The 26,105-nt window shown below is 41.5% G+C and overlaps 1 protein-coding gene across 1 annotated transcript in view; it reads left to right on the plus strand.

Moving 5' to 3' along the window:
* The window catches only part of si:dkey-197j19.5 (uncharacterized), a 94,013-nt gene that overhangs the window by 34,926 nt on the left and 32,982 nt on the right, over positions 1-26,105 (plus strand). The window contains exon 6 of the mRNA XM_067998273.1: positions 15,414-15,528. Coding sequence (XP_067854374.1) covers positions 15,414-15,528 — 115 coding nt within the window. The remainder of the gene's footprint in view (positions 1-15,413; positions 15,529-26,105) is intronic.

Below are 26,105 nucleotides of genomic sequence, written 5' to 3' on the forward strand. Positions count from 1 at the left end.
ATTCCACATAGATAACACTGGTATAAACATTCCACATAGATAACACTGGTATAAACATTCCACATAGATAACACTTGTATAAACATTCCACATAGATAACACTGGTATAAACATTCCACATAGATAACACTGGTATAAACATTCCACATAGATAACACTTGCATAAACATTCCACATAGATAACACTTGTATAAACATTCCACATAGATAACACTTGTATAAACATTCCACATAGATAACACTGGTATAAACATTCCACATAGATAACACTGGTATAAACATTCCACATAGATAACACTGGTATAAACATTCCACATAGATAACACTTGTATAAACATTCCACATAGATAACACTGGTATAAACATTCCACATAGATAACACTGGTATAAACATTCCACACAGATAACACTGGTATAAACATTCCACATAGATAACACTGGTATAAACATTCCACATAGATCACACTTGCATAAACATTCCACATAGATAACACTTGTATAAACATTCCACACAGATAACACTGGTATAAACATTCCACATAGATAACACTGGTATAAACATTCCACATAGATAACACTGGTATAAACATTCCACATAGATCACACTTGCATAAACATTCCACATAGATAACACTTGTATAAACATTCCACACAGATAACACTGGTATAAACATTCCACATAGATAACACTGGTATAAACATTCCACACAGATCACACTTGTATAAACATTCCACATAGATAACACTGGTATAAACATTCCACACAGATCACACTTGTATAAACATTCCACATAGATAACACTGGTATAAACATTCCACATAGATAACACTGGTATAAACATTCCACATAGATAACACTGGTATAAACATTCCACATAGATAACACTTGTATAAACATTCCACATAGATAACACTGGTATAAACATTCCACATAGATAACACTGGTATAAACATTCCACATAGATAACACTTGCATAAACATTCCACATAGATAACACTGGTATAAACATTCCACATAGATAACACTGGTATAAACATTCCACATAGATAACACTTGTATAAACATTCCACACAGATCACACTTGTATAAACATTCCACATAGATAACACTTGTATAAACATTCCACATAGATAACACTTGTATAAACATTCCACATAGATAACACTGGTATAAACATTCCACATAGATAACACTGGTATAAACATTCCACATAGATAACACTTGTATAAACATTCCACATAGATAACACTGGTATAAACATTCCACACAGATAACACTTGTATAAACATTCCACATAGATAACACTTGTATAAACATTCCACATAGATAACACTTGTATAAACATTCCACATAGATAACACTGGTATAAACATTCCACACAGATAACACTGGTATAAACATTCCACATAGATAACACTTGTATAAACATTCCACATAGATAACACTGGTATAAACATTCCACATAGATAACACTTGTATAAACATTCCACATAGATAACACTGGTATAAACATTCCACATAGATAACACTGGTATAAACATTCCACATAGATAACACTGGTATAAACATTCCACATAGATAACACTGGTATAAACATTCCACATAGATAACACTTGTATCAACATTCCACACAGATAACACTTGTATAAACATTCCACATAGATAACACTTGTATCAACATTCCACATAGATAACACTGGTATAAACATTCCACACAGATAACACTTGTATAAACATTCCACACAGATAACACTTGTATAAACATTCCACATAGATAACACTGGTATAAACATTCCACATCGATAACACTGGTATAAACATTCCACATGGATAACACTGGTATGAACATTCCACACAGATTACACTTGTATCAACATTCCACATAGATAACACTGGTATAAACATTCCACATAGATAACACTTGTATCAACATTCCACACAGATAACACTTGTATAAACATTCCACACAGATAACACTGGTATAAACATTCCACACAGATAACACTTGTATAAACATTCCACACAGATAACACTTGTATAAACATTCCACATAGATAACACTGGTATAAACATTCCACATCGATAACACTGGTATAAACATTCCACATAGATAACACTGGTATAAACATTCCACATGGATAACACTGGTATGAACATTCCACACAGATTACACTTGTATCAACATTCCACATAGATAACACTGGTATAAACATTCCACATAGATAACACTTGTATAAACATTCCACATAGATAACACTTGTATAAACATTCCACATAGATAACACTGGTATAAACATTCCACAAAGATAACACTGGGATAAACATTCCACATAGATAACACTTGTATAAACATTCCACATAGATAACACTGGTATAAACATTCCACATAGATAACACTGGTATAAACATTCCACATAGATAACACTGGTATAAACATTCCACATAGATAACACTTGTATAAACATTCCACATAGATAACACTGGTATAAACATTCCACATAGATAACACTGGTATAAACATTCCACATAGATAACACTGGTATAAACATTCCACATAGATAACACTTGTATAAACATTCCACATAGATAACACTGGTATAAACATTCCACACAGATAACACTGGTATAAACATTCCACATAGATAACACTTGTATAAACATTCCACATAGATAACACTGGTATAAACATTCCACATAGATAACACTGGTATAAACATTCCACATAGATAACACTTGTATAAACATTCCACATAGATAACACTTGTATAAACATTCCACATAGATAACACTGGTATAAACATTCCACATAGATAACACTTGTATAAACATTCCACATAGATAACACTGGTATAAACATTCCACATAGATAACACTGGGATAAACATTCCACACAGATAACACTGGTATAAACATTCCACATAGATAACACTTGTATAAACATTCCACATAGATAACACTGGTATAAACATTCCACATAGATAACACTGGTATAAACATTCCACATAGATAACACTGGTATAAACATTCCACAAAGATAACACTGGTATAAACATTCCACACAGATAACACTGGTATAAACATTCCACATAGATAACACTGGTATAAACATTCCACATAGATAACACTTGTATAAACATTCCACATAGATAACACTGGTATAAACATTCCACATAGATAACACTTGTATAAACATTCCACATAGATAACACTGGTATAAACATTCCACACAGATAACACTGGTATAAACATTCCACATAGATAACACTGGTATAAACATTCCACATAGATAACACTTGTATAAACATTCCACATAGATAACACTGGTATAAACATTCCACACAGATAACACTGGTATAAACATTCCACATAGATAACACTGGTATAAACATTCCACACAGATAACACTGGTATAAACATTCCATATAGATAACACTGGTATAAACATTCCACATGGATAACACTGGTATAAACATTCCACACAGATAACACTGGTATAAACATTCCACACAGATAACACTGGTATAAACATTCCACACAGATAACACTGGTATAAACATTCCACACAGATAACACTGGTATAAACATTCCACACAGATAACACTGGTATAAACATTCCACACAGATAACACTGGTATAAACATTCCACACAGATAACACTGGTATAAACATTCCACATAGATAACACTGGTATAAACATTCCACATAGATATCACTGGTATAAACATTCCACACAGATAACACTGGTATAAACATTCCACACAGATAACACTGGTATAAACATTCCACACAGATAACACTGGTATAAACATTCCACACAGATAACACTGGTATAAACATTCCACATAGATAACACTGGTATAAACATTCCACACGGATAACACTGGTATAAACATTCCACACAGATAACACTGGTATAAACATTCCACACAGATAACACTGGTATAAACATTCCACACAGATAACACTGGTATAAACATTCCACACAGATAACACTGGTATAAACATTCCACACAGATAACACTGGTATAAACATTCCACATAGATAACACTGGTATAAACATTCCACATAGATATCACTGGTATAAACATTCCACACAGATAACACTGGTATAAACATTCCACACAGATAACACTGGTATAAACATTCCACACAGATAACACTGGTATAAACATTCCACACAGATAACACTGGTATAAACATTCCACATAGATAACACTGGTATAAACATTCCACACAGATAACACTTGTATAAACATTCCACAGAGATAACACTTGTATAAACATTCCACATAGATAACACTGGGATAAACATTCCACACAGATAACACTGGTACAAACATTCCACATAGATAACACTGGTATAAACATTCCACACAGATAACACTGGTATAAACATTCCACACAGATAACACTGGTATAAACATTCCACATAGATAACACTGGTATAAACATTCCACATAGATAACACTGGTATAAACATTCCACACAGATAACACTGGTATAAACATTCCACACAGATAACACTGGTATAAACATTCCACATAGATAACACTGGTACAAACATTCCACACAGATAACACTGGTACAAACATTCCACATAGATAACACTGGTATAAACATTCCACATAGATAACACTGGTATAAACATTCCACACAGATAACACTGGTATAAACATTCCACACAGATAACACTGGTATAAACATTCCACACAGATAACACTTGTATAAACATTCCACATCGATAACACTTGTATGAACATTCCACATAGATAACACTGGTATAAACATTCCACACAGATAACACTGGTATAAACATTCCACATCGATAACACTGGTATGAACATTCCACACAGATAACACTGGTATAAACATTCCACACAGATAACACTGGTATAAACATTCCACATAGATAACACTTGTATAAACATTCCACATAGATAACACTGGTATAAACATTCCACACAGATAACACTGGGATAAACATTCCACACAGATAACACTGGTACAAACATTCCACATAGATAACACTGGTATAAACATTCCACATAGATAACACTGGTATAAACATTCCACACAGATAACACTGGTATAAACATTCCACATAGATAACACTGGTATAAACATTCCACATAGATAACACTGGTATAAACATTCCACACAGATAACACTGGTATAAACATTCCACACAGATAACACTGGTATAAACATTCCACATAGATAACACTTGTATAAACATTCCACATCGATAACACTTGTATAAACATTCCACATAGATAACACTTGTATAAACATTCCACACAGATAACACTGGTATAAACATTCCACATAGATAACACTGGTATAAACATTCCACACAGATAACACTGGTATAAACATTCCACATAGATAACACTTGTATAAACATTCCACACAGATAACACTGGTATAAACATTCCACATAGATAACACTTGTATAAACATTCCACATCGATAACACTTGTATAAACATTCCACATAGATAACACTGGTATAAACATTCCACATAGATAACACTTGTATAAACATTCCACATAGATAACACTGGTATAAACATTCCACATAGATAACACTTGTATAAACATTCCACACAGATAACACTGGTATAAACATTCCACATAGATAACACTGGTATAAACATTCCACATAGATAACACTTGTATAAACATTCCACACAGATAACACTGGTATAAACATTCCACATAGATAACACTGGTATAAACATTCCACATAGATAACACTGGTATAAACATTCCACATAGATAACACTTGTATAAACATTCCACACAGATAACACTGGTATAAACATTCCACATAGATAACACTTGTATAAACATTCCACATCGATAACACTTGTATAAACATTCCACATAGATAACACTTGTATAAACATTCCACATAGATAACACTGGTATAAACATTCCACATAGATAACACTGGTATAAACATTCCACATAGATAACACTGGTATAAACATTCCACACAGATAACACTGGTATAAACATTCCACACAGATAACACTGGTATAAACATTCCACATAGATAACACTGGTATAAACATTCCACACAGATAACACTGGTATAAACATTCCACATAGATAACACTTGTATAAACATTCCACATAGATAACACTTGTATAAACATTCCACATCGATAACACTTGTATAAACATTCCACATAGATAACACTGGTATAAACATTCCACATAGATAACACTGGTATGAACATTCCACACAGATAACACTGGTATAAACATTCCACACAGATAACACTGGTATAAACATTCCACACAGATAACACTGGTATGAACATTCCACACAGATAACACTGGTATAAACATTCCACACAGATAACACTTGTATAAACATTCCACAGAGATAACACTTGTATAAACATTCCACATAGATAACACTGGGATAAACATTCCACACAGATAACACTGGTACAAACATTCCACACAGATAACACTGGTATAAACATTCCACATAGATAACACTGGTATAAACATTCCACACAGATAACACTGGTATAAACATTCCACATAGATAACACTGGTATAAACATTCCACATAGATAACACTGGTATAAACATTCCACACAGATAACACTGGTATAAACATTCCACACAGATAACACTGGTATAAACATTCCACATAGATAACACTGGTATAAACATTCCACACAGATAACACTGGTATAAACATTCCACATAGATAACACTGGTATAAACATTCCACATCGATAACACTGGTATAAACATTCCACATAGATAACACTGGTATAAACATTCCACACAGATAACACTGGTATAAACATTCCACATAGATAACACTGGTATAAACATTCCACACAGATAACACTGGTATAAACATTCCACACAGATAACACTGGTATAAACATTCCACATAGATAACACTGGTATAAACATTCCACACAGATAACACTGGTACAAACATTCCACATAGATAACACTGGTATAAACATTCCACATAGATAACACTGGTATAAACATTCCACACAGATAACACTGGTATAAACATTCCACATAGATAACACTGGTATAAACATTCCACACAGATAACACTTGTATAAACATTCCACATCGATAACACTTGTATGAACATTCCACATAGATAACACTGGTATAAACATTCCACACAGATAACACTGGTATAAACATTCCACATCGATAACACTGGTATGAACATTCCACACAGATAACACTGGTATAAACATTCCACACAGATAACACTGGTATAAACATTCCACATAGATAACACTTGTATAAACATTCCACATCGATAACACTTGTATAAACATTCCACACAGATAACACTGGTATAAACATTCCACACAGATAACACTGGTATAAACATTCCACATAGATAACACTTGTATAAACATTCCACACAGATAACACTGGTATAAACATTCCACATAGATAACACTGGTATAAACATTCCACACAGATAACACTGGTATAAACATTCCACATAGATAACACTGGTATGAACATTCCACACAGATAACACTGGTATAAACATTCCACACAGATAACACTGGTATAAACATTCCACACAGATAACACTGGTATAAACATTCCACACAGATAACACTGGTATAAACATTCCACACAGATAACACTGATATAAACATTCCACACAGATAACACTGATATAAACATTCCACACAGATAACACTGGTATAAACATTCCACACAGATAACACTGATATAAACATTCCACACAGATAACACTGGTATAAACATTCCACACAGATAACACTGGTATAAACATTCCACACACATAACACTTGTATAAACATTCCACACACATAACACTTGTATGAACATTCCACCTACATAACACTGGTATAAACATTCCACCTACATAACACTTGTATAAACATTCCACACACATAACACTGGTATAAACATTCCACACAGATAACACTGGTATAAACATTCCACACAGATAACACTGGTATAAACATTCCACACAGATAACACTGGTATAAACATTCCACACAGATAACACTGGTATAAACATTCCACACACATAACACTTGTATAAACATTCCACACACATAACACTTGTATGAACATTCCACCTACATAACACTGGTATAAACATTCCACCTACATAACACTTGTATAAACATTCCACACACATAACACTGGTATAAACATTCCACCGACATAACACTTGTATAAACATTCCACATAGGTAACAGTTGTATAAACATTCCACCTACATAACACTTGTATAAACATTCCACACACATAACACTGGTATAAACATTCCACCGACATAACACTTGTATAAACATTCCACCTACATAACAGTTGTATAAACATTCCACATAGGTAACAGTTGTATAAACATTCCACCTACATAACAGTTGTATAAACATTCCACATAGATAACAGTTGTCTGAACATTCCACCTACATAACAGTTGTATAAACATTCCACATAGATAACAGTTGTCTGAACATTCCACCTACATAACAGTTGTATGAACATTCCACCAACAGAACACTGGTATAAACATTCCACTGATCTAACACTTGTATGAAGATTCCACCAACATAACACTTGTTTCACCATTCCATATACACAAAACCTGAAGAAACATTCCATATCCAAAACAATTGTCTGATCATTCCATATCCGCAAAACCTGAATAAACATTCCATGTACACAGCACTTGTTTAAACATTCCATATACACAACACCGGTATAAACATTCAACATACTCAACACTTGTATAAACATTTGATATGCAGACCAATTGTATCACATTCCATATGCATAACACTTATATAAACTTTCCAAATAAGCAAAACCTGAATAAAAATTCCATATACATCACACTTGTATCAAGTTTCCACATACATAGCACTTGTATAATCATTCGATGTGCAGACCAATTGTTTTAACATTCCATATGCACAATGCTTGTGTAAACATTCCATGTACACAAAACCTGAATAAACATTCCATACACACAACACTTGTATAAACATTCTAAAACCGGACGGACCACCCGGCATCAGACCACTAGGCACCGGACACGACAAAGGCAAACCAAGCCCAGTCGACCCTGCAAAGTCCTCCTCACTAACATTTGGGGACTTGTGCCAAAATTGGGAGAGCTATCCTACAGACCAGACTGACATAGCCATACTCAAAGAATCATACCTTTCAGCCAACATTCCAGACTCTTCCATCACCATCCCTGGGTATGTCCTGTCCCACCGGCAGGACAGACCCGCCAGAGGTGGCGGTACAGTGATATACAGTCAAGAGGGAGTGTCCCTGGGAGTCCTCAGCATTGACTCTGGACCCTATGAAATCTCATGGCATCAGGTCAAACATGGGCAAGGAAACCTCCTGCTGATTCCCTCCTACTGCACTCTCTCAGCTGATCAATCCGTTTTCTTCCATGTTGACCACCACTTGGAGAAAGCATTGAGGGGAGCAAGGGCACAGAATATACTCTGGGTGGGGGACTTCAATGTCCATCACCAAGAGTGGCTCGGTAGCACCACTACTGACCGAGCTGGCCAAGTCCTGAAGGATATTGCTGCCAGACTGGGCCTGCGGCAGGTGGTGAGCGAACCAACACGAGGGAAAAACCTACTTGACCTCGTCCTCACCAATCTACCTGTCGCAAATGCATCTGTCCATAACAGTATTGGCAGGAGTGACCATCGCACAGTCCTTGTGAAGACGAAGTCCCGTCTTCACACCGAGGACACCATCCAACGTGTTGTGTGGCACTATCACCGTGCTAAATGGGATAGATTCAGAGCAGATCGAGCAGCTCAAAACTGGGCATCCTTCGAAAGCACCTCCCAAACCCACGACCTCTACCACCTAGAAGGACAAGGGCAGCAGGCACATGGGAACAACACCACCTGCACGTTCCCCTCCAAGTCACACACCATCCCGACTTGGAAATATATTGCCGTTCCTTCATCGTCGCTGGGTCAAAATCCTCGAACTCCCCATCCAACAGCACTGTGGGAGAACCTTCACCACATGGACTGCAGCGGTTCAAGAAGGCGGCTCACCACCACCTTCTCAAGGGCAATTAGGGATGGGCAATAAATGCTGGCCTCGCCAGCGACGCCCACATCCCATGAATGAATAAAAAAAAATGCACAATACTTGTATAAACATTCCATATATACAACACTTGTCTAAACATTCTGCATGCACAACACTGGTATAAATATTCCATGTACATAACACTTGTATAAGCAGTCCATAGGCATAATAGCTGTATAAACATTCAATATGCTCAGCACTAGTATAAACATTCCATATGCATAACATCTGTACATACATATGTGCGAACATACGAATTAAGAGCAGGAGTAGGCCATTCGGCCTCTTGAGCCTGCTCTGACATTTGATAAGATCATGGCTGATCTGATTATGACCTCATCTCTACTTTCCCGTCTACATACTATAACCTTTGACTCTCTTGTTAATCAGCAATCTATCTAACTCAGCCTTATAAATATTCAATGACCCTGCCTCCACCGCTCTCTGGGGAAGGGAGTTCCACAGACTCACGACCCTCTAAGAGAAAAAATTTCTCCTCATCTCTGTCTTAAATGGGAGAACCCTTATTTTTAAACTGTGGCCCCTAGTTCTATCTCTCCCACAAGGGGAAACATCCTCTCAGCATCTACCCCTTCTAGTCCCCTCAGGATCTTATACGTTTCAATAAGATCACCTCTCATTCTTCTAAACTCCAGTGTATACAGGCCCAACTTGTCTAACCTTTCCTCATAAGATAACCCCCTCATCTCAGGAATCAGTCAACTGAACCTTCCCTGCACCGCCTCCAAAGCAATTATATCCTTTCTTAAATAAGGAGACCAAAACTGCACACAGTATTCTAGATGTGGTTTCACCAATGCCCTGTACAACTGTAGCAAAACATCTCTACTTTTATATTCCATTCCCCTTGCAATAAATGACAACATTCCATTTGCCTTCCTAATCACTTCCTGTACCTGCATACTAACTTTTTGTGATTCATGTACTCGGACACCCAGATCCCTCTGTACCTCAGAGTTCTGCAATCTCTCTCTATTTAAATAATATATTGCTTTTCTATTCCTTCTGCCAAAATGGACAAGTTCACATTTTCCCACATTATACTCCATCTGCCAAATTTTTGCCCACTCACTTAACCTATCTATATCCCTTTGCAGACTCCTTACATCCTCTTCACAACTTACTTTCCTACCTATCTTTGTGTCATTAGCAAATTTAGCAACCATACATTCTGTCCCTTCATCCAAGTCATTGATATAGATTGTAAATAGTTGAGGTCCAAGAACTGATTCCTGTGGCACTGCACTCGTTACATCTTGCCAATCTGAAAATGACCTATTATGCCTGCTCTCTGTTTCCTGTTAGCTAACCAATCCTTTATCCATGCTAATATGTTACCCCCCTGCACCATGAGCTCTTATTTTGTGTAGTAGCCTTTGATGTGGCACCTTGTCAAAAGCCTTCTGGAAATCCAAGTACACCACATCCACAGGATCCCCTTTATCCACGTTGCTTGTTACTTCCTCAAAGAACTCCAATAAATTAGTCAAACTTGATTTCCCTTTCACAAAGCCGTGTTGACTCTGCCTGATTGCATTGAAATTTTCTAAGTGCCCTGTTATAACTTCCTTAATAATAGATTCTAGCATTTTCTCTCTGACAGATGTTAAGCTAACTGGCCTGTAGTTTCCTGCTTTCCGTCTCCCTCCTTTCTTGAATAGAGGAGTTACATTCGCTATTTTCCAATCTGATGGGACCCTTCCAGAATCTAGGGAATTTTGGAAAATTAATACCAATGCATCTACTGTCTCTGCAGACACTTCTTTTAAGACCCTAGGATGAAGTCCGTCAGGACCTGGGGACTTGTCAGCTTTTAGTTCTAATATTTTTTTCAGAATCCTTTTCCTGGTGATTGTAAATGTTTTAAGTTCCTCCCTCCCTTTCACCTCTTGATTCACAATTATTTCTGTCATGTTATTTGTATCCTCTACAGTGAAGATAGAAGCAAAATATCTGTTCAATTCATCCGCCATTTCCTTATTCTCCATTATTAATTCCCCAGACTCTCTCTGGAGGACCAACGCTCACTTTACTTACTCTTTTCCTTTTTAAATACCTGTAGAAACTCTTACTCTCTGTTTTTATATTTCCAGCTAGCTTTCTCTCGTACTCTAATTTCTCCCTCCCTATTAATCCTTTAGTCATTCTTTGCTGTTTTTTATATTCTGTCCAATCTTCTGACCTGCCATTAATCTTTGTGGAATTGTATGCTTTTTCTTTCAATTTGGTACTATCTTTAACTTCCTCAGTTAGCCACGGATGGTACGTCCTTTCCCCTAGAGACTTTCTTTCTCACTGGAATGTATCTTTGCTGAGTATTATGAAATATCTCATTAAATGTCTGCCACTGCATCTCTACTGACCTATCCCTTAACCTAATTTCCCAGTTCACTTTAGCCAGCTCTGTCTTCATGCCCTCATAATTGCCCTTATTTAAGTTTAAAACACTAGTCTTAGACTTACTCTTCTCTCCCTCAAACTGAATGCGAAATTCAATCATATTGTGATCACTGCTACCTGGAGGCTCCTTTACAATGAGGTCATTAATTAATCCTGCCTCATTACACATTACCAGATCTCGAATATCCTGCTCCCTGGTTGGCTGTAGAACGTGCTGCTCTAAGAAACAGTCCTGAAAGAACTCTATGAACTCATCTTCCAGGATACCTTTGCCAATCAGATTCTTCCAATCTATATGTAGATTAAAATCACCCATGATTATCGCTGTTCCTTTCTCACAAGCCCCCATTATTCCTTCATGTATACCCTGTCCTACAATGTGTTACTGTTAGGGGGGCTATAAACTACTCCCACAAGTGACTTCTTGCCTTTACTATTTCTTATCTCTACCCAAACTGATTCTACATCTTGGTCTTTAGAACTAAGGTCATTTCTCTCTATTATACTCATGTCATCCTTAATTAACACAGCTACCCCTCCACCTTTTCCCAGCTTCCTGTCCTTTCCAAATGTCAAGCACTCTTGAATATTCAGGTTCCAGCCTTTGACATCTTGCAGCCATGTCTCTGTAATGGCTATCAGATCGAACATATTTATTTCTATTTGAGCTGTATAAACATTCCACATACACAACTCTTGTATAAACATTCCACATACACAACTCTTGTATAAACATTCCACATACACAACTCTTGTATAAACATTCCACATACACAACTCTTGTATAAACATTCCACATACACAACTCTTGTATAAACATTCCACATACACAACTCTTGTTTCAACATTCCACATACACAACTCTTGTATAAACATTCCATATGCATAACACCTGTGTAAACATTCCACAGACACAACACTTGTATGAACAGTCCATATGCATAATACCTGTATAAACATTCCATATGCAAAACACCCGTATAAACATTCCACATGCATAACACTTGTATAAACATTCCACAGACACAACACTTGTGTGAACAGTCCATATGATTAACACTTGTACAAACATTCCATCTACAAAACACTTGTATAAACATTCCAAATACACAATACTTGTCTGAACATTCCATATACACAACACTTAAATGAACATTCCATATACCCTGGGTGTGTGGCATTCACAAAGCGGTATTCAGTGTTCAATACCAGTGAGATTGTTGACATCTCGGGGGAATGAAGTCAGGAGAAAATCCATGGCACCGTGGGAAACTCGGCTGCACAGGGGGACACAAGAAATGCAGTTGTTATAGGGATTCGATAGTCAGGGGCATAGACAGGCGTTTCTGTAATCGCCAACATGAGCTCCGCATGGTGTGTTGCCTCCCTGGTGCCAGAGTAAAGGACATCACTGAGAGGGTGCAGAACATTTTGAGGGGGGGAAGGGGAACAGCCAGAAGTCGTGGTCCACGTGGGAACCAAGGTCATAGGAAGGAAAAGCGTTGAGGTCCTGCACTCAGAGGTTCAGGAGCTAGGAAGTTAAAAAGCAGTAAAAAGGTAGTAATCTCTGGATTACTCCCAGTGCCACGTGCTAGTGAGTATAGGAACAGTAAGATAAGACAGGTTAATGGGTGGCTGGAGAAATGGTGCAGGAGGGAAGGCTTCAGATTCCTGGGGCATTGGGACCAGTTCCGGGACAGAAGGGATCTGTTCAAGATGGACGGGTTACACCTTAACAAGCTGAGACCAATGTCCTCGCGGGGAGGTTAACTAGTGCTGTGGGGGAGAATTTAAACTAATTTGGCAGGGGGGTGGGCACCAAGATGAAACATTAGAGAGGAGAAACAAGGTGCACAGAGGACTAGGAGGGACAAATAGAACTAGAATATAGAGTAGTTTAGGAATAGGTGGGATCAAACAGGGCAAATGCGAGGCAGTCTAAGATGAGTTTGGAATGCATGTGTGTAAATGCACATAGTGTGGTAAATAAGGCTGGTGAGCTGCAGGCTCAAGTCGCCACATGGGACTGTGATACAGTGGCAATAACAGAGACCCCGCTCAAAGAAGGGGAGGATTGGGTACTTAATATTCTTGGCTACAAAGTATTCAAGAAAGATAGGGAAGGAAAGAAAGGCGGCAGGGGAGGTGGCAATATTGATCAACAAAACTATTATAGCAATGGAAAAGGATGATGTAGTTGATGGATCAAAGACAGAATCTATTTGGTTAGAATTAAGGAACAGTAGAGGAGCTATTACGCTACTGGGTGTAAACTATAGGCCTCCAAATAGTGGGAAGGAGATAGAGGAGAAAATTTGCAGGCAAATTACAGAACTATAGACTAGTGATAATGGGGGACTTCAATTATCCCAATATGGACTGGGACAGTAACAGTGTAAAGAGCAACGGGGGGAGGAATTCCTGAAATGTGTACAAAAGAACTTTCTTGAGCAGTGTGTTTCCAGCCCAACGAGGAAGGAAGCAGTGCTGGATCTAGTTCTGGGGAATGAAGTGGGGCAAGTGGAGCATGTTTCAGTGGGGGATCATTTGAGGAACTGTGATCACAATATCATTAGGTTCGTGGCCTCACTCCCCGTGGCTAACAGTTACATAGAATTTCATAGAACTTACAGCACGGAAACGGGCCATTCGGCCCAACTGATCTGTGCCGTTGTTTATGCCCCACACGAGCCAGTTAATAGTATTTTCTTGTTGGAGGCAAAAAGCAAAGGAACAAACATCTGACGGAAACCAGCAGTTACTGAGCTTGGTGCAGGTGGAACAAGTAGATTCATTTATTTGAAGTGGTCCAGTGATTGAAGAGTTGTAATTAATTTGTGGAATTGTCTTTTCTTTGCAGCATTACTTCACCCCGGTGACAAGTTGACAGTAGAGCCAGGGCAAAGTTTGAAGTTAAGACAGCCCGGGACTGGTGTGTTGTCTGATAATGATGTGGAGCAGTGGCTTAGCAGCAGGTAAAGAGTGGAGCCAGGCAGTACTTCCATGGGTCACATCAAACAAGTGTGGAACATGGTCATACCTGCTGAGGTGCTGATCTTGGAAAGGTTGAGCTGAGGGTGGACAGGGAAATTCCTTTGGGATGGGGAAAAATTTAGATGGGAGCACGATCTATAAGAACATAAGAATTAGGAGCAGGAGTAGGCCATACGGCCCCTCGAGCCTGCTCCCCCATTCAATCAGATCATGGCTGATCATCACCTCAATTCCACTTTCCTGCCCAGTCCCCATATCCCTAGATTCCTCTAGAGTCTAAAAATCTATCTATCTCAGCCCTAAAAATACTCATGATGTGGAGATGACGGTGATGGACTGGGGTGGACAAATGTAAGGAATCTTACAACACCAGGTTATAGTCCAACAATTTTATTTTAAAATCACAAGCTTTCGGAGATTATCTCCTTCGTCAGGTCACTCACTCACCTGACGAAGGAGATAATCTCCGAAAGCTTGTGATTTTAAAATAAAATTGTTGGACTATAACCTGGTGTTGTAAGATTCCTAACAATGCTCAACAACTCAGCATCCAAAGCCCTCTGTGGCAGAGAATTCCAAAGATTCACAACCCTCTGAGTGAAGAAATGCCTCCTCATCTCAGCCTTAAATAGCTGACCCCTTATCCTGCGACTATGCCCTCTAGTTCTAGACTCTCCAGCCAGGGGAAGCAACCTCTCAGCATCTACCCTGTCAAGCCCTCTCAGAATCGTATATGTTTCAATGAAATCACCTCTCAATCTTCTAAACTCCAGAGCGTATAGGCCCATTCTACTCAACCTCTCCTCATAGGAGAACCCTCTCATCCCAGGAATTAATCTAGTGAACCTTCATTGCACCGCCTCTAATGCAAGTATATCCTTCCTTAGATAAGGAGACCAGAACTGTACGCAGTACTCCAGGTGAGGTCTCAACAAAGCCCTGTACAATTGTAGTAAGACTTCCTTACTCTTGTACTCCAACCCCCTTGCAATAAAGGCCAACATGCCATTTGCTTTCCTAATTGCTGTACCTGCATGCTAACTTTTTGTGGTTTTTGCACCAGGACACCCAAATCTCACTGGACACCAACATTTAATAGTTTCTCACCATTTAAAAAATATTCTGTTTTCCTATTCTTCCTACCAAAGTGAATAACCTAATTTTCCCCACATTATACTCCATCTGCCACCTTCTTGCCCACTCAATTAACCTGTCTATATCCCTTTGCAGACTCTTTGTGTCCTCCTCACAGTTCACTTTCCCACCTAGCTTTGTATCGTCAGCAAACTTGGATACTTTACACTCGGTCCCTTCATCTAAGTTATTAATATAGTTTGTAAATAGCTGAGGCCCAAGCACTGATCCTTGTGGCACCCCACTAGTTACAGCCTGCAACCCGAAAATGACCCGTTTATCCCTACTCTCTGTTTTCTGTCCGTTAACCAATCCTTTATCCATGCTAATATATTACCCCCAACCCCATGAGCCCTAATCTTGTGTAACAACCTTTTATGAGGCACCTTATCAAATGCCTTTTGAAAATCCAAATATACTACATCCACTGGTTCCCCTTTATCTACCCTGAGAGTTGAATCCTCAAAAAAACTAATAAATTTGTCAAACACGATTTCCCTGTTGACTGCTAAATCATATTATGATGTTCGACGTGCCCTGTTACCACTTCCTTATTAATGGATTCCAGCATTTTCCTGACGACTGATGTCAGGCTGATCTAGCAGCCGTTTACAAAAACGCTTTGATAAAAGCATGGGAGTAACTTGACTGTTGACCTGTAACTCCACCCTCCCTCTCGTCGATCAGCAGCCCCGCCCTCCCTCTCGTCATTCAGCAGCCCTGCCGTCCCACTAGTCAAACATTAGCTGCGCCCTCCCTCTGTTATTAATCAGTAACCCTGCCCTCCCTCTTGTCAGTCAAATGGCCCGCCCTCCCTCTTATCAGTCGGTAGCCACGACCTCCCTCTGCTGACAATCATTAGCCCCGTCCTCCCTCTCAACCAGTAACCCCGCCTTCTCTCGTCAGTCAGTAGCCCCATCCTCCCTCAGTTGTCGATCAGTAGCCCCACCTGCGTTGCCAATCAGTAGCCCCACCCTACATCTCATCAATCAGTAGCCCCACCCTACATCTCATCAATCAGTAGCTCCGCCTTACATCTCATCAATCAATAGCCTTGCCCTACATCTCATCAATCAATAGCCTTGCCCTACATCTCATCAATCATTGCCCCGCCTTACATCTCATCAATCATTGCCCCGCCTTACATCTCATCAATCATTGCCCCGCCTTACATCTCATCAATCAGTAGCTCCGCCTTACATCTCATCAATCATTGCCCCGCCTTACATCTCATCAATCATTGCCCCGCCTTACATCTCATCAATCATTGCCCCGCCTTACATCTCATCAATTATTGCCCAGCCTTACATCTCATCAATCATTGCCCCGCCTTACATCTCATCAATCATTGCCCCGCCTTACATCTCATCAATCAGTAGCTCCGCCTTACATCTCATCAATCATTGCCCCGCCTTACATCTCATCAATCATTGCCCCGCCTTACATCTCATCAATCATTGCCCCGCCTTACATCTCATCAATCATTGCCCCGCCTTACATCTCATCAATCAGTAGCTCCGCCTTACATCTCATCAATCAGTAGCTCCGCCTTACATCTCATCAATCAGTAGCCCCACCCTACATCTCATCAATCATTGCCCCGCCTTACATCTCATCAATCATTGCCCCGCCTTACATCTCATCAATCATTGCCCCGCCTTACATCTCATCAATCATTGCCCCGCCTTACATCTCATCAATCATTGCCCCGCCTTACATCTCATCAATCAGTAGCTCCGCCTTACATCTCATCAATCAGTAGCTCCGCCTTACATCTCATCAATCAGTAGCCCCACCCTACATCTCATCAATCATTGCCCCGCCTTACATCTCATCAATCATTGCCCCGCCTTACATCTCATCAATCATTGCCCCGCCTTACATCTCATCAATCAGTAGCTCCGCCTTACATCTCATCAATCAGTAGCTCCGCCTTACATCTCATCAATCAGTAGCTCCGCCTTACATCTCATCAATCAGTAGCCCCACCCTACATCTCATCAATCATTGCCCCGCCTTACATCTCATCAATCATTGCCCCGCCTTACATCTCATCAATTATTGCCCAGCCTTACATCTCATCAATCATTGCCCCGCCTTACATCTCATCAATTATTGCCCCGCCTTACATCTCATCAATCATTGCCCCGCCTTACATCTCATCAATCAGTAGCCCCGCCCTACATCTCATCAATCATTGCCCCGCCTTACATCTCATCAATCAGTAGCTCCGCCTTACATCTCATCAATCATTGCCCCGCCTTACATCTCATCAATCATTGCCCCGCCTTACATCTCATCAATCATTGCCCCGCCTTACATCTCATCAATCAGTAGCCCCGCCTTACATCTCATCAATCATTGCCCCGCCTTACATCTCATCAATCAGTAGCTCCGCCTTACATCTCATCAATCAGTAGCCCCGCCTTACATCTCATCAATCATTGCCCCGCCTTACATCTCATCAATCAGTAGCCCCGCCTTACATCTCATCAATCATTGCCCCGCCTTACATCTCATCAATCAGTAGCTCCGCCTTACATCTCATCAATCAGTAGCTCCGCCTTACATCTCATCAATCAGTAGCCCCGCCTTACATCTCATCAATCAGTAGCCCCACCCTACATCTCATCAATCAGTAGCTCCGCCTTACATCTCATCAATCAGTAGCCCCACCCTACATCTCATCAATCAGTAGCTCCGCCTTACATCTCATCAATCAGTAGCCCCACCCTACATCTCATCAATCATTGCCCCGCCTTACATCTCATCAATCAGTAGCTCCGCCTTACATCTCATCAATCAGTAGCCCCACCCTACATCTCATCAATCATTGCCCCGCCTTACATCTCATCAATCATTGCCCCGCCTTACATCTCATCAATCATTGCCCCGCCTTACATCTCATCAATCATTGCCCCGCCTTACATCTCATCAATCATTGCCCCGCCTTACATCTCATCAATCATTGCCCCGCCTTACATCTCATCAATTATTGCCCCGCCTTACATCTCATCAATCATTGCCCCGCCTTACATCTCATCAATCATTGCCCCGCCTTACATCTCATCAATCAGTAGCTCCGCCTTACATCTCATCAATCAGTAGCCCCGCCTTACATCTCATCAATCATTGCCCCGCCTTACATCTCATCAATCAGTAGCTCCGCCTTACATCTCATCAATCATTGCCCCGCCTTACATCTCATCAATCATTGCCCCGCCTTACATCTCATCAATCAGTAGCCCCACCCTACATCTCATCAATCATTGCCCCGCCTTACATCTCATCAATCAGTAGCTCCGCCTTACATCTCATCAATCATTGCCCCGCCTTACATCTCATCAATCATTGCCCCGCCTTACATCTCATCAATCAGTAGCTCCGCCTTACATCTCATCAATCATTGCCCCGCCTTACATCTCATCAATCAGTAGCTCCGCCTTACATCTCATCAATCATTGCCCCGCCTTACATCTCATCAATCATTGCCCCGCCTTACATCTCATCAATCAGTAGCTCCGCCTTACATCTCATCAATCATTGCCCCGCCTTACATCTCATCAATCAGTAGCTCCACCCTACATCTCATCAATCATTGCCCCGCCTTACATCTCATCAATCATTGCCCCGCCTTACATCTCATCAATCAGTAGCTCCGCCTTACATCTCATCAATCAGTAGCCCCGCCTTACATCTCATCAATCATTGCCCCGCCTTACATCTCATCAATCAGTAGCTCCGCCTTACATCTCATCAATCAGTAGCCCCGCCTTACATCTCATCAATCATTGCCCCGCCTTACATCTCATCAATCATTGCCCCGCCTTACATCTCATCAATCAGTAGCCCCGCCTTACATCTCATCAATCATTGCCCCGCCTTACATCTCATCAATCAGTAGCTCCGCCTTAAATCTCATCAATCATTGCCCCGCCTTACATCTCATCAATCATTGCCCCGCCTTACATCTCATCAATCATTGCCCCGCCTTACATCTCATCAATCAGTAGCCCCGCCTTACATCTCATCAATCATTGCCCCGCCTTACATCTCATCAATCAGTAGCTCCGCCTTACATCTCATCAATCAGTAGCTCCGCCTTACATCTCATCAATCAGTAGCCCCACCCTACATCTCATCAATCATTGCCCCGCCTTACATCTCATCAATCATTGCCCCGCCTTACATCTCATCAATCATTGCCCCGCCTTACATCTCATCAATCATTGCCCCGCCTTACATCTCATCAATCAGTAGCCCCGCCCTACATCTCATCAATCATTGCCCCGCCTTACATCTCATCAATCATTGCCCCGCCTTACATCTCATCAATCATTGCCCCGCCTTACATCTCATCAATCATTGCCCCGCCTTACATCTCATCAATCATTGCCCCGCCTTACATCTCATCAATCAGTAGCCCCGCCTTACATCTCATCAATCATTGCCCCGCCTTACATCTCATCAATCAGTAGCCCCGCCTTACATCTCATCAATCAGTAGCCCCGCCCTACATCTCATCAATCATTGCCCCGCCTTACATCTCATCAATCATTGCCCCGCCTTACATCTCATCAATCATTGCCCCGCCTTACATCTCATCAATCATTGCCCCGCCTTACATCTCATCAATCAGTAGCCCCGCCTTACATCTCATCAATCAGTAGCCCCACCCTACATCTCATCAATCAGTAGCCCCACCCTACATCTCATCAATCAGTAGCCCCACCTTACATCTCATCAATCAGTAGCCCCACCCTACATCTCATCAATCAGTAGCCCCGCCTTACATCTCATCAATCAGTAGCCCCACCCTACATCTCATCAATCAGTAGCCCCACCCTACATCTCATCAATCAGTAGCCCCACCCTACATCTCATCAATCAGTAGCCCCGCCCTACATCTCATCAATCAGTAGCCTTGCCCTACATCTCATCAATCAGTAGCTCCGCCTTACATCTCATCAATCAGTAGCCCCACCCTACATCTCATCAATCAGTAGCCCCACCCTACATCTCATCAATCATTAGCCCCACCCTACATCTCATCAATCAGTAGCCCCACCCTACATCTCATCAATCAGTAGCCCCACCCTACATCTCATCAATCATTAGCCCCACCCTACATCTCATCAATCAGTAGCCCCACCCTACATCTCATCAATCATTAGCCCCATCCTCTCTCTGTCGTTGATCATTAGTCCCACCCTCATACTGTGGTCAATCAGTAGCACCTCTTGTCAGTAGCCCCGCTCTCCCACTTGTCAGTCAGTAGCCCCGCCCTCACTCTGGTCAATCAGTAGCCCCGCCCTCACTCTGGTCAATCAGTAGCCCCGCCCTGCCTCTGGTCAATCAGTAGCCCCGCCCTGCCTCTGGTCAATCAGTAGCCCCGCCCTCCCTCTGGTCAATCAGTAGCCCCACCCTGCCTCTGGTCAGACAGTAGCTCCGCCCTCCCTCTGGTCAATTAGTAACCCCATCCTCCCTCAGTTGTCGATCAGTAGCCTCACCCGTGGTGACAATCAGTAGCCCCGCCCTCCCTCTGGTCAATCAGTAGCCCCACCCTCCCTCTGGTCAAGCAGTAGCCCCGCCCTCCCTCTGGTCCAACAGTAGCCCCGCCCTCCCTCTGGTCAAACAGTAGCCCCGCCCTCCCTCTGGTCAAGCAGTAGCCCTGCAATCCCTCTATTGTCAATCAGTAACCCCGCCCTCCCTCTGGTGTCGATCAGTAGCCCCGCCCTCCCTCTGGCATCGATCAGTAGCCCCACCCTCCCTCAGTTGTCGATCAGTAGCCCCGCCCTCCCTCCGGTGTCGATCAGTAGCCCCGCACTCCCTCCGTTGTCGATCAGTATCCCCACCCTCCCCTCTGTTGTCGATCAGTAGCCCCGTCCTTCCTCTGTTGTCGATCAGTAGCCACGCCCACCATCTGTCAATCAGTCGCCCCACCCACCATCTGTTGTCAATCAGTAGCCCCGCCCTTCCTCTGTCATCAATCATTAGCCCTGCCGTCCCTCTGTCATCAATCATTAGCCCCACCCATCCCCTTTACAATTAGTAGCCTCGCCCTCCGTCAGTCCTCAATCAATAGCACCGCCCTCCCTTTCTAGCAATCAGTAGCCCCGCCTTGCTCCCTTATCAATTAGTAACCCCGCCCTCCCTCTGTACGCGATCAGTAGCCCGGTCCTCCCTCTGTTGTCGATCAGAGTCCCCTCCCTCAATGTTATTGATCAGTAGTTGATCAGTAACCCTGCCCTCCTCCTGTGGTTGATCAGTAACTCTGCCCTCCTTGTGTTGTCGATCAGTAACCCCACCTTCCCTCTTGTCAATCAGTAGCCCCACCCCATTTGCCAATAAGTAGCTCAACCCTCCCTCTGTTGTCAATCAGTAGCCCTGCACGCTCGTCAATCAATAGCCCCACCCTCCCTCTGTTATTAATCAGTTCGACTGGAGGGCGAGTTCATGGAATGTATTCGAGCCAGTTTCCTGGAACAATACGTTGTGGAACCAACCAGGGAACAGGCTATTTTAGATCTTGTATTGTGTAATGAGACAGGGTTAATTAGTAATCTCACAGTAAAGGATCGTCTGGGGAAGAGTGATCATATTATGATAGAATTTCACATTGAGTTTGAGAGTGACATACTTAAGTCCAAAACTAGAGTCTTAAATTTAAATAAAGCCAATTACATAGGTATGAGGGGCGAGTTGGCTAAGGTAGATTGGGAAATTAAATTAAAGGTATGATGGTAGATAAGCAATGGCAAACATTTAAAGAAATATTTCAATATTCTCAACGAAGGTATACATTCCATTGAGAAATAAAAGCTCCACGGGAAAAGTGATCCACCCGTGGCTAACTAAAGAAGTTAAGGATAGTATTAGATTAAAAGAAGAGGCTTATAATGTTGTGAAGAATAGTAGTAAGCTTGAGAATTGGGAGAGATTTAGAAACCAGCCAAGGAATAACAAAAAATTTATAAAAAGGGAGCAAATAGAATATGAGAGTAAACTAGCAAGAAATATAAAAGCATCTACAAGCATGTAAAAAGGAAGAGAGTAGCAAAACTAAACGTTGGTCCCTTAGAGGCTGAGACAGGAGAAATTGTAATGGAGAATAAGGAAATGGCAGAGACATTAAACAAATATTTGGTATCTGTCTTCACAGTAGAAGACATAAAAAGCATACCAAAAATAGTGGGGAACTAAGGGGTAAATGAGAGTGAGGAACTTAAAGTAATTAATACCAGTAGAGAAAAAGCCGATAAATCCCCTGGACCTTATGGCCTACATCCTAGGGTTCGAAGAAAAGGTGGCTGCAGAGATAGTGGATGCATTGGTTATGATCTTTCAAAAATCCCTTAGACTGTAGAACGGTCCCAGTGGATTGGAAGGTAGCAAATGTAACTCCGCTATTCAAGAAAGGAGGAAGAGAGAAAAAAGGGAACTGCAAGCCAGTTAGCCTGACATCAGACATCGGGAAAATGCTGGAATCCATTATTAAGGGTGTGGTAACAGGGCACTTAGAAAGTCCTAATATGATTAGGCAGAGTCAACATGGTTTTATGAAAGGGAAATCGTGTTTGACAGATTTATTTTTTGAGAATGTAACTAGCATGGTAGATAAAGGAGAACCTGTGGATGTAATATATTTGGATTTTCAAAAAGGTGCCACATAAAAAGTCGTTAGGCAAGATAAGGGTTCATGGGGTTGGGGGTAATATATTAGCATGGATAGAGGATTGGTTAACAGACAGAAAACAGAGAGTAGGGATAAACGGATCATTTTCAGGTTGGCAGGCTGTAACTAGTGGGGTGCCGCAAGGATCAGTGCTTGGGCTGCAGCTATTTACAATCTATTTTAATGACTTAGATGAAGGGACAGAGTGTAATGTATCCAAATTTGTTGATGATACAAAGCTAGGTGGGAAAGTAAGCTGTGAGGAGGACACAAAGAGACTACAGAGGGATATAGACAGGTTAAGTGAGTGGGCAAGAATGTGGCAGATGGAGTATAATGTGGGGAAATGTGAGATTATTCACTTTGGTAGGAAGAATAGAAAAACAGAATATTTTTTAAATGGTGAGAAACTGTTAAATGTTGGTGTTCGGAGAGATTTGGATGTCCTTGTACAAGAAACACAAAAAGTTAGTATGCAGGTACAGCAAGCAATTAGGAAAGCAAATGGCATGTTGGCCTTTATTGCAAGGGGGTTGGAGTACAAGAGTAAGGAAGTCTTGCTGTAATTGTACAGGGCTTTGGCGAGACCACACCTGGAGTACTATGTACAGTTCTGGTCTCATTATCTAAGGAAGGATATGGTGTAGCGAAGGTTCATTAGATTGATGCGAGGGTTGTCCTGTGAGGAAAGGTTGAGTAGAATGGGCCTATAATCTGGAGTTTAGAACAATGAGAGGTGACCTATGGAGAAAAGAGAAGCAGTGTGTACCATCTACAAGATGCACTGCAGCAACTCGCCAAGGCTTCTTCGACAGCACCTCCCAAACCCGCGACCTCTACCACCTAGAAGGACAAGGGCAGCAGGCACATGGGAACAACACCACCTGCACGTTCCCCACCAAGTCACACACCATCCTGACTTGGAAATATATCGCCGTTCCTTCATCGTCACTGGGTCCAAATCCTGGAACTCCCTTCCTAACAGCACTGTGGGAGAACCTTCACCACACGGACTGCAGCGGTTCAAGAAGGCGGCTCACCACCGCCTTCTCAAGGGCAATGAGTGATGGGCAATAAATGCTGACCTCGCCAGCGACACCCACATCCCATAAAGGAATTAAAAACAATTGAAACCTATAAGATTCTGAGGGGCCATGACAGCGTAGATGCTGTGAGGTTGTTTCCCCTCGCTGGAGAGTCTAGAACTAGGGGGCATAGTCTCAGGATAAGGGGTCGGCCATTTAAGACTGAGATGAGGAGGAATTTCTTCACTCAGAAGGATGTGAATCTTTGGAATTCTCTACCCCAGAGGGCTGTGGCTGCTGTGTCATTGAGTATATTCAAGACTAAGATAGATAGACTTTTGGTCTCTAGGGGAATCCAGGTATATGGAGATTGGGCTAGAAAGTAGAGTTGAGGTTGAAGATCAGGCATGATCTCATTGCATGGCGGAGAGGGCTCGAGGGGTGGTGTGGCCTTCTCCTATTTCTTATGTTCTTATCAGTAGCCATGCGCTTCCTCTTGTCAATCAGATGCCCCGCCCTCTCTCGACAATCTGTAGCCCCGCCCTCCCTCTCAGCGATCATTAGCCCCGCCCTCCCTCTGTCGATCATTAGCCCCGCCTCTGTTGTCCATCAGTAGCCCCGCCCTCGCTCTCATCCATCAGTAGCCCCGCCCTCGCTCTCATCCATCAGTAGCCCTGCCCTCCCTTTTGTCAATCAGTAACCCCGCCCTCCCTCTCATCAGTCA

The sequence above is a fragment of the Heptranchias perlo genome, chromosome 17 (genome assembly GCF_035084215.1).
Source record: "Heptranchias perlo isolate sHepPer1 chromosome 17, sHepPer1.hap1, whole genome shotgun sequence".
NCBI lineage: Eukaryota > Metazoa > Chordata > Chondrichthyes > Hexanchiformes > Hexanchidae > Heptranchias > Heptranchias perlo.